We start from the raw sequence: 13475 nt of genomic DNA, 5'->3' as shown, positions 1-13475 counted from the left end.
CCTTAACCCAGGTGGAGTAGTACCCCTTAACCCAGGTGGAGTAGTAACCTTAACCCAGGTGGAGTAGTAACCTTAACCCAGGTGGAGTAGTACCCTTAACCCAGGTGGAGTAGTACCACCAAACCCAGGTGGAGTAGTACACCTTAACCCAGGTGGAGTAGTACCCCCAAACCCAGGTGGAGTAGTAACCTTAACCCAGATGGAGTAGTAACCTTAACCCAGGTGGAGTAGTACCCCTTAACCCAGGTGGAGTAGTAACCTTAACCCAGGTGGAGTAGTACCCCCAAACCCAGGTGGAGTAGTACCCCCAAACCCAGGTGGAGTAGTACCCCCAAACCCAGGTGGAGTAGTACCCCCAAACCCAGGTGGAGTAGTACCCCCAAACCCAGGTGGAGTAGTACCCCCAAACCCAGGTGGAGTAGTACCCCAAACCCAGGTGGAGTAGTAACCTTAACCCAGGTGGAGTAGTAACCTTAACCCAGGTGGAGTAGTACCCCCAAACCCAGATGGAGTAGTACCCCCAAACCCAGATGGAGTAGTACCCCCAAACCCAGATGGAGTAGTACCCCAAACCCAGGTGGAGTAGTACCCCAAACCCAGGTGGAGTAGTACCCCAAACCCAGGTGGAGTAGTAACCTTAACCCAGGTGGAGTAGTACCCCAAACCAAGGTGGAGTAGTACCCCCAAACCCAGATGGAGTAGTACCCCCAATCCCAGATGGAGTAGTACCCCAAACCCAGGTGGAGTAGTACCCCTTAACCCAGGTGGAGTAGTACCCCTAACCCAGGTAAAGTGGTAACCCAGGTAAAGCAGTACCCTTAACCCAGGTAAAGTAGTACCCCCTAACCCAGGTGGAGTAGTACCCCTAACCCAGGTGGAGTAGTACCCCTAACCCAGGTAAAGTGGTAACCCAGGTAAAGTGGTAACCCAGGTAAAGTAGTACCCCCTAACCCAGGTGGAGTAGTACCCCAAACCCAGGTGGAGTAGTACCCCAAACCCAAGTGGAGTAGTACCCCTAACCCAGGTGGAGTAGTACCCCCTAACCCAGGTGGAGTAGTACCCCCAAACCCAGGTGGAGTAGTACCCCAAACCCAGGTGGAGTAGTACCCCCAAACCCAGGTGGAGTAGTACCCCAAACCCAGGTGGAGTAGTACCCCAAACCCAGGTGGAGTAGTACCCCCTAACCCAGGTGGAGTAGTACCCCCTAACCCAGGTAAAGTGGTAACCCAGGTAAAGTAGTACCCCTTAACCCAGGTAAAGTGGTAACCCAGGTAAAGCAGTACCCTTTAACCCAGGTCAAGTAGTACTCCCTAACCCAGGTAAAGTGGTAACCCAGGTAAAGCAGTACCCCTTAACCCAGGTGGAGTAGTACCCCCTAACCCAGGTAGTGGTAACCCAGGTAAAGTAGTACCCCTTAACCCAGGTAAAGTAGTACTCCCTAACCCAGGTAAAGTGGTAACCCAGGTAAAGTAGTACCCCCTAACCCAGGTAAAGTGGTAACCCAGGTAAAGTAGTACCCCTTAACCCAGGTAAAGTGGTAACCCAGGTAAATCAGTACCCTTTAACCCAGGTCAAGTAGTACTCCCTAACCCAGGTAAAGTGGTAACCCAGGTAAAGCAGTACCCCTTAACCCAGGTAAAGTAGTACCCCCTAACCCAGGTAAAGTGGTAACCCAGGTAAAGCAGTACCCCCTAACCCAGGTAAAGTAGTTACCCAGGTAAAGCAGTACCCCCTAACCCAGGTAAAGTGGTAACCCAGGTAAAGCAGTACCCCCTAACCCAGGTAAAGTAGTTACCCAGGTAAAGTAGTACCCCCTAACCCAGGTAAAGTGGTAACCCAGGTAAAGCAGTACCCCCTAACCCAGGTAAAGTAGTTACCCAGGTAAAGCAGTACCCCCTAACCCAGGTAAAGTGGTAACCCAGGTAAAGCAGTACCCCCTAACCCAGGTAAAGTAGTTACCCAGGTGAAGTAGTACCCCCTAACCCAGGTAAAGTAGTTACCCAGGTAAAGTGGTAATCCAGGTAAAATAGTACCCCCTAACCCAGGTAAAGTAGTACCCCCTAACCCAGGTAAAGTGGTAATCCAGGTAAAGTAGTACCCCCTAACCCAGGTAAAGTGGTAACCGAGGTAAAGTGGTTACCCAGGTAAAGCAGTACCCCCTAACCCAGGTAAAGTAGTTACCCAGGTAAAGCAGTACCCCCTAACCCAGGTAAAGTGGTAACCCAGGTAAAGTAGTACCCCCTAACCCAGGTAAAGTAGTTACCCAGGTAAAGTAGTAACCCAGGTAAAGTAGTACCCCCTAACCCAGGTAAAGTGGTAACCCAGGTAAAGCAGTACCCCCTAACCCAGGTAAAGTAGTTACCCAGGTAAAGTAGTGCCCCCTAACCCAGGTAAAGTAGTTACCCAGGTAAAGTAGTACCCCCTAACCCAGGTAAAGTAGTTACCCAGGTAAAGTAGTGCCCCCTAACCCAGGTAAAGTAGGCCCTTTTGCATTAAGCTGTTGTAGAGAGAAGCATCAACAGCACTGTGGGTCTAGTAGCTACTCTGAAGTATTAACCCTGTGTTGTCTGTCTGTCTCTCAGTGCTGCTGAATCAGTGATGCACGGCCACTCAGACTCTGAAGTATTAACCCTGTGTTATCTGTCTGTCTCTCAGTGCTGCTGAATCAGTGATGCACGGCCACTCAGACTCTGAAGTATTAACCCTGTGTTATCTGTCTGTCTCTCAGTGCCGCTGAATCAGTGATGCACGGCCACTCAGACTCTATTCTCCTGTTCCACCAGCAGAACGTCCCACGGACCAAACAACTGGAGCAGGTCAGCTACCCACACTGAAAAGATACCCACACTGAAAAGATACCCACACTGAAAAGATACCCACACTGAAAAGATACGCAGCTACCCACACTGAAAAGATACCCACACTGAAAAGATATGCAGCTACCCACACTGAAGATACCCACACTGAAAAGATACGCAGCTACCCACACTGAAAAGATACCCACACTGAAAAGATACCCACACTGAAAAGATACCCACACTGAAAAGATACCCACACCGAAAAGATACGCAGCTACCCACACTGAAAAGATACCCACACTGAAAAGATACGCAGCTACCCACACTGAAAAGATACCCACACTGAAAAGATACGCAGCTACCCACACTGAAAAGATACGCAGCTTCACACACTGAAAAGATACGCAGCTTCACAACACTGAAAAGATACCCACACTGAAAAGATACGCAGCTTCACACACTGAAAAGATACGCAGCTTCACAACACTGAAAAGATACGCAGCTTCACAACACTGAAAAGATACGCAGCTACCCACACTGAAAAGATACGCAGCTACCCACACTGAAAAGATACGCAGCTACCCACACTGAAAAGATACCCACACTGAAAAGATACGCAGCTACCCACACTGAAAAGATACGCAGCTACCCACACTGAAAAGATACCCACACTGAAAAGATACGCAGCTACCCACACTGAAAAGATACCCACACTGAAAAGATACGCTACCCACACACTGAAAAGATACGCACCAACACACACTGAAAAGATACGCACCAACACACACTGAAAAGATACGCAGCTGTTTGAGGAAGTGGGAAGTGAAAGTGTGACCCTCCAGGTGTCCGAGGAGGTGTGAAGCTGCATCTTTCTCTGTTCACATACTTGTCTTTGTTCCCATTTGTAGTAGAAACTACAGGCTGTGTTTTGCTTCAGATATGCAATGCTTTGCTTAAAGTCTCCATGAGTATACAGGTGTCGGTAACACTACCGAACAGTGTAACACTACCGAACAGTATAACACTACCGTATAACACTACAGTATAACACTACAGTATAACACTACCGAACAGTATAACACTACCGAACAGTGTAACACTACCGAACAGTGTAACACTACCGAACAGTATAACACTACCGAACAGTATAACACTACCGAACAGTATAACACTACCGAACAGTGTAACACTACCGAACAGTATAACACTACCGAACAGTATAACACTACCGAACAGTATAACACTACAGTATAACACTACAACAGTATAACACTACCGAACAGTATAACACTACCGAACAGTATAACACTACCGAACAGTATAACACTACAGTATAACACTACCGAACAGTGTAACACTACAGTATAACACTACCGAACAGTATAACACTACCGAACAGTGTAACACTACCGAACAGTGTAACACTACAGTATAACACTACCGAACAGTATAACACTACAACAGTATAACACTACCGAACAGTATAACACTACCGAACAGTATAACACTACAGTATAACACTACCGAACAGTATAACACTACCGAACAGTATAACACTACCGAACAGTGTAACACTACCGAACAGTATAACACTACAGTATAACACTACCGAACAGTATAACACTACCGAACAGTATAACACTACCGAACAGTATAACACTACCGAACAGTATAACACTACCGAACAGTATAACACTACCGAACAGTGTAACACTACCGAACAGTATAACACTACCGAACAGTATAACACTACAGTATAACACTACCGAACAGTGTAACACTACCGAACAGTATAACACTACCGAACAGTATAACACTACAGTATAACACTACCGAACAGTATAACACTACAGTATAACACTACCGAACAGTATAACACTACCGAACAGTATAACACTACAGTATAACACTACAGTATAACACTACCGAACAGTATAACACTACCGAACAGTATAACACTACCGAACAGTAACACTACCGAACAGTATAACACTACCGAACAGTATAACACTACCGAACAGTGTAACACTACCGAACAGTATAACACTACCGAACAGTATAACACTACCGAACAGTATAACACTACCGAACAGTGTAACACTACCGAACAGTATAACACTACCGAACAGTATAACACTACCGAACAGTATAACACTACCGAACAGTATAACACTACCGAACAGTATAACACTACCGAACAGTATAACACTACCGAACAGTATAACACTACCAGTATAACACCGAACAGTAAACACTACCGAACAGTATAACACTACCGAACAGTATAACACTACCGAACAGTGTAACACTACCAGTATAACACTACAGTATAACACTACAGTATAACACTACAGTATAACACTACAGTATAACACTACCGAACAGTATAACACTACAGTATAACACTACCGAACAGTATAACACTACCGAACAGTATAACACTACCGAACAGTATAACACTACCGAACAGTGTAACACTACCGAACAGTATAACACTACAGTATAACACTACAGTATAACACTACAGTATAACACTACCGAACAGTGTAACACTACCGTATAACACTACCGAACAGTATAACACTACCGAACAGTATAACACTACCGAACAGTATAACACTACCGAACAGTGTAACACTACAGTATAACACTACCGAACAGTATAACACTACCGAACAGTATAACACTACCGAACAGTGTAACACTACAGTATAACACTACCGAACAGTATAACACTACCGAACAGTATAACACTACCGAACAGTATAACACTACCGAACAGTATAACACTACCGAACAGTATAACACTACCGAACAGTGTAACACTACCGAACAGTATAACACTACCGAACAGTGTAACACTACCGAACAGTATAACACTACCGAACAGTATAACACTACCGAACATAACACTACCGAACAGTAACACTACCGAACAGTGTAACACTACCGAACAGTAACACTACAGTGTAACACTACCGAACAGTATAACACTACAGTACAGTGTAACACTACTGAACAGTGTAACACTACAGTATAACACTACCGTACAGTGTAACACTACTGAACAGTATAACACTACAGTATAACACTACCGAACAGTATAACACTACCGAACAGTATAACACTACCGAACAGTATAACACTACCGAACAGTATAACACTACCGAACAGTATAACACTACCGAACAGTATAACACTACCGAACAGTATAACACTACCGAACAGTGTAACACTACCCGAACAGTATAACACTAACACTACCGACAGTATAACACTACCGAACAGTATAACACTACCGAACAGTATAACACTACCGTATAACACTACCGAACAGTATAACACTACCGAACAGTATAACACTACCGAACAGTATAACACTACCGAACAGTATAACACTACCGAACAGTGTAACACTACAGTATAACACTAAACAGTATAACACTACCGAACAGTGTAACACTACAGTATAACACTACCGAACAGTATAACACTACCGAACAGTATAACACTACCGAACAGTATAACACTACCGAACAGTATAACACTAACACTACAGTATAACACTACCGAACAGTATAACACTACCGAACAGTATAACACTACCGAACAGTATAACACTACCGAACAGTATAACACTACAACAGTATAACACTACCGAACAGTATAACACTACCGAACAGTATAACACTACCGAACAGTGTAACACTAAGTATAACACTACCGAACAGTATAACACTACCGACAGTGTAACACTACAGTATAACACTACCGAACAGTATAACACTACAGTAACAGTGTAACACTACAGAACAGTATAACACTACAGTATAACACTACCGAACAGTATAACACTACCGAACAGTATAACACTACAGTATAACACTAACAGTAAACACTACCAACAGTATAACACTACCGAACAGTGTAACACTACCGAACAGTATAACACTACCGAACAGTATAACACTACCGAACAGTGTAACACTACCGAACAGTATAACACTACCGAACAGTATAACACTACCGAACAGTATAACACTACCGAACAGTATAACACTACCGAACAGTGTAACACTACAGTATAACACTACAACAGTATAACACTACCGAACAGTATAACACTACCGAACAGTATAACACTACCGAACAGTATAACACTACCGAACAGTATAACACTACCGAACAGTATAACACTACAGTATAACACTACCGAACAGTATAACACTACCGAACAGTGTAACACTACAACAGTATAACACTACCGAACAGTATAACACTACCGAACAGTGTAACACTACAGTATAACACTACAGTATAACACTACAGTATAACACTACCAGTAACACTACCGAACAGTAACACTACCGAACAGTGTAACACTACCGAGTACTACCGAACAGTGTAACACTACCGAACAGTATAACACTACCGAACAGTGTAACACTACCGAACAGTATAACACTACCGAACAGTGTAACACTACCGAACAGTGTAACACTACCGAACAGTATAACACTACCGAACAGTATAACACTACCGAACAGTGTAACACTACCGAACAGTATAACACTACCGAACAGTATAACACTACCGAACAGTATAACACTACCGAACAGTATAACACTACCGAACAGTGTAACACTACAGAACAGTGTAACACTACAGTATAACACTACCGAACAGTGTAACAACAGTATAACACTACCGAACAGTAACACTACCGAACAGTATAACACTACCGAACAGTACCACTACCGAACAGTATAACACTACCGAACAGTATAACACTACCGAACAGTGTAACACTACCGAACAGTATAACACTACCGAACAGTATAACACTACCGAACAGTATAACACTACCGAACAGTGTAACACTACCGAACAGTATAACACTACCGAACAGTGTAACACTACCGAACAGTATAACACTACCGAACAGTATAACACTACCGAACAGTATAACACTACCGAACAGTATAACACTACCGAACAGTATAACACTACCGAACAGTATAACACTACCGAACAGTATAACACTACCGAACAGTATAACACTACCGAACAGTATAACACTACCGAACAGTGTAACACTACCGAACAGTGTAACACTACAGTATAACACAGTATAACACTACCTAAACACTACAGTATAACACTACCGAGTATAACACTACCGAACAGTATAACACTACCGAACAGTATAACACTACCGTATAACACTACCGAACAGTATAACACTACAGTGTAACACTACCGAACAGTATAACACTACCGAACAGTATAACACTACAGTAACACTACCGAACAGTGTAACACTACAGTATAACACTACCGAACAGTATAACACTACAGTATAACACTACCGAACAGTGTAACACTACCGAACAGTGTAACACTACAGTATAACACTACCGAACAGTATAACACTACCGAACAGTATAACACTACCGAACAGTATAACACTACCGAACAGTATAACACTACCGAACAGTATAACACTACACTACCGAACAGTATAACACTACCGAACAGTATAACACTACCGAACAGTATAACACTACCGTAGTAACAACAGTATAACACTACCGAACAGTATAACACTACCGAACAGTATAACACTACAGAACAGTAAACACTACCGAACAGTGTAACACTACCGTACAGTATAACACTACCGAACAGTATAACACTACCGAACAGTATAACACTACCGAACAGTACTACCGAACAGTATAACACTACCGAACAGTATAACACTACCGTATAACACTACAGTATAACACTACCGAACAGTATAACACTACCGAACAGTATAACACTACCGAACAGTATAACACTACCGAACAGTATAACACTACAGTATAACACTACCGAACAGTATAACACTACCGAACAGTATAACACTACCGAACAGTATAACACTACCGAACAGTATAACACTACCGAACAGTATAACACTACAGTATAACACTACCGAACAGTATAACACTACCGAACAGTATAACACTACCGAACAGTGTAACACTACCGAACAGTGTAACACTACAGTATAACACTACCGAACAGTATAACACTACCGAACAGTATAACACTACCGAACAGTGTAACACTACCGAACAGTATAACACTACCGAACAGTGTAACACTACCGAACAGTATAACACTACAGTATAACACTACCGAACAGTGTAACACTACCGAACAGTATAACACTACCGAACAGTATAACACTACCGAACAGTATAACACTACCGAACAGTATAACACTACCGAACAGTATAACACTACAACAGTATAACACTACCGAACAGTGTAACACTACCGAACAGTATAACACTACCGAACAGTATAACACTACCGAACAGTATAACACTACAGTATAACACTACCGAACAGTATAACACTACAGTATAACACTACAGTGTAACACTACCGAACAGTATAACACTACAGTATAACACTACAGTATAACACTACCGTATAACACTACCGAACAGTATAACACTACAGTATAACACTACCGAACAGTATAACACTACAGTATAACACTACCGAACAGTATAACACTACCGAACAGTGTAACACTAACAGTGTAACACTACCGAACAGTATAACACTACCGAACAGTATAACACTACCGAACAGTGTAACACTACCGAACAGTATAACACTACCGAACAGTATAACACTACCGAACAGTATAACACTACCGAACAGTATAACACTACCGAACAGTATAACACTACCGAACAGTATAACACTACCGAACAGTATAACACTACCGAACAGTATAACACTACCGTAACAGTATAACACTACCGAACAGTATAACACTACCGAACAGTATAACACTACCGAACAGTATAACACTACCGTATAACACTACCGAACAGTGTAACACTACCGAACAGTGTAACACTACCGAACAGTGTAACACTACCGAACAGTGTAACACTACCGAACAGTATAACACTACCGAACAGTATAACACTACAGTATAACACTACCGAACAGTGTAACACTACCGAACAGTATAACACTACCGAACAGTAACACTACCGAACAGTGTAACACTACCGAACAGTATAACACTACCGAACAGTATAACACTACCGAACAGTATAACACTACCGAACAACACTACCGAACAGTATAACACTACCGAACAGTATAACACTACCGAACAGTATAACACTACCGAACAGTATAACACTACAGTATAACACTACAGTATAACACTACCGTATAACACTACCGAACAGTATAACACTACAGTATAACACTACCGAACAGTATAACACTACAGTATAACACTACCGAACAGTATAACACTACCGAACAGTATAACACTACCACTACCGAACAGTATAACACTACCGAACAGTATAACACTACCGAACAGTATAACACTACAGTATAACACTACAACAGTATAACACTACTAACAGTATAACACTACCGAAACACTACCGAACATATAACACTACCGAACAGTATAACACTACCGAACAGTAACACTAACACTACCGAACAGTATAACACTACCAACAGTAACACTACAGTATAACACTACCACTACCGAACAGTATAACACTACCGTAACACTACAACAGTATAACACTACCGAACAGTATAACACTACCGAACAGTATAACACTACAACAGTATAACACTACCGAACAGTATAACACTACCGAACAGTATAACACTACACACTACCGAACAGTGTAACACTACAGTATAACACTACCGAACAGTATAACACTACCGAACAGTATAACACTACAGTATAACACTACCGAACAGTATAACACTACCGAACAGTATAACACTACCGAACAGTATAACACTACCGTATAACACTACCGTATAACACTACCGTATAACACTACCGTATAACACTACAGTATAACACTACCGAACAGTATAACACTACCGAACAGTATAACACTACCGAATAACACTACAGAACAGTATAACACTAACAGTATAACACTACAACAGTATAACACTACCGAACAGTAACACTACCGAACAGTATAACACTACAGTATAACACTACCAACAGTGTAACACTACCGAACAGTATAACACTACCGAACAGTATAACACTACAACAGTATAACACTACCGAACAGTATAACACTACCGAACAGTATAACACTATAACACTACCGAACAGTATAACACTACCGAACAGTATAACACTACCGAACAGTAACACTACAGTACAGTAACACTACTACAGTATAACACTACCGAACAGTATAACACTACCGAACAGTATAACAACTACCGAACAGTGTAACACTACCGAACAGTATAACACTACAGTATAACACTACAGTATAACACTACAGTATAACACTACCGAACAGTATAACACTACCGTACAGTGTAACACTACTGAACAGTGTAACACTACAGTATAACACTACCGTACAGTGTAACACTACTGAACAGTGTAACACTACCGTATAACACTACCGAACAGTATAACACTACCGAACAGTATAACACTACCGAACAGTATAACACTACCGAACAGTATAACACTACAGTATAACACTACCGAACAGTATAACACTACCGTATAACACTACAGTATAACACTACCGAACAGTATAACACTACCGTATAACACTACCGAACAGTATAACACTACCGAACAGTGTAACACTACCGAACAGTATAACACTACCGTATAACACTACCGAACAGTATAACACTACAGTATAACACTACAGTATAACACTACAGTATAACACTACCGAACAGTATAACACTACAGTATAACACTACCGAACAGTATAACACTACCGAACAGTATAACACTACCGAACAGTATAACACTACCGTATAACAGTATAACACTACCACTACAGTGTAACACTACAGTAACACTAACAGTATAACACTACCGAACAGTATATAACACTACCGAACAGTATAACACTACAGTATAACACTACAGTAACACTACCGTGTAACACTACCGAACAGTAACACTACCGAGTATAACACTACAGATAACAGTACCGAACAGTAACACTACCGAACAGTATAACACTACCGAACAGTATAACACTACCGAACAGTATAACACTACAGTGTAACACTACCGAACAGTATAACACTACCGAACAGTATAACACTACCGAACAGTGTAACACTACAGTATAACACTACCGAACAGTGTAACACTACCGAACAGTATAACACTACAGTATAACACTACAGTATAACACTACCGAACAGTATAACACTACCGAACAGTATAACACTACCGAACAGTATAACACTACAACAGTATAACACTACAACAGTGTAACACTACCGAACAGTATAACACTACCGAACAGTATAACACTACCGAACAGTATAACACTACCGTACAGTATAACACTACCGAACAGTATAACACTACCGAACAGTATAACACTACAACAGTATAACACTACCGAACAGTATAACACTACAGTATAACACTACAGTATAACACTACAGTATAACACTACAGTATAACACTACAGTATAACACTACAGTATAACACTACCGAACAGTATAACACTACCGAACAGTATAACACTACCGAACAGTGTAACACTACAGTATAACACTACCGAACAGTATAACACTACCGAACAGTATAACACTACAGTAACACTACAGTATAACACTACCGAACAGTACAGTATAACACTACCGAACAGTAACAGTATAACACTACAGTAAACACTAAACAGTATAACACTACAGTATAACACTACAGTATAACACTACAACAGTATAACACTACAGTATAACACTACATAACACTACAGCATAACACTACAGTATAACACTACACTACAGTATAACACTACAGTATAACACTACAGTATAACACTACAGTGTAACACTACAGTATAACACTACCGAACAGTATAACACTACAGTATAACACTACAGTAACACTACCAACAGTATAACACTACCTAACAGTATAACACTACAACACTACAGTGTAACACTACAGTATAACACTACAGTATAACACTACAGTATAACACTACAGTATACAGTATAACACTACCGAACAGTATAACACTACCGAACAGTATAACACTACAGTATAACACTACAGTATAACACTACCGTATAACACTACCGTATAACACTACAGTATAACACTACAGTAAACACTACCGAACAGTATAACACTACAACAGTATAACACTACAGTAACAGTATAACACTACCGAACAGTATAACACACTACAGTATAACACTACCGACAGTATAACACTACAGTATAACACTACAGTATAACACTACAGTATAACACTACAACAGTATAACACTACCGACAGTATAACACTACAACAGTATAACACTACAGTATAACACTACAGTATAACACTACAGTATAACACTACCGAGTATAACACTACAGTATAACACTACCGAACAGTATAACACTACAGTATAACACTACCGAACAGTATAACACTACCGAACAGTATAACACTACCGAACAGTATAACACTACAACAGTATAACACTACCGAACAGTATAACACTACAGTATAACACTACAGTATAACACTACAGTATAACACTACCGAACAGTATAACACTACCACTACAGTGTAACACTACAGTACACTACAGTGTAACACTACCAACAG

At 41.2% G+C, this 13475-nt stretch overlaps 1 protein-coding gene across 3 annotated transcripts in view; it reads left to right on the top strand.

Annotated features, from left to right (window-relative positions):
- bcl9l (bcl9 like) overlaps positions 1–13475 on the top strand; it is a 121269-nt gene that overhangs the window by 90105 nt on the left and 17689 nt on the right. For all 3 annotated transcript variants that reach the window (XM_065000645.1, XM_065000643.1, XM_065000644.1), the window contains one exon: positions 2729–2816. In XM_065000645.1, coding sequence (XP_064856717.1) covers positions 2729–2816 — 88 coding nt within the window. The remainder of the gene's footprint in view (positions 1–2728; positions 2817–13475) is intronic.

Source organism: Oncorhynchus nerka, linkage group LG14, assembly GCF_034236695.1.
Source record: "Oncorhynchus nerka isolate Pitt River linkage group LG14, Oner_Uvic_2.0, whole genome shotgun sequence".
NCBI lineage: Eukaryota > Metazoa > Chordata > Actinopteri > Salmoniformes > Salmonidae > Oncorhynchus > Oncorhynchus nerka.
The sequence above is the reverse complement of the archived record's forward strand: the minus strand, read 5'-3'. Positions and strand labels throughout refer to the sequence as shown.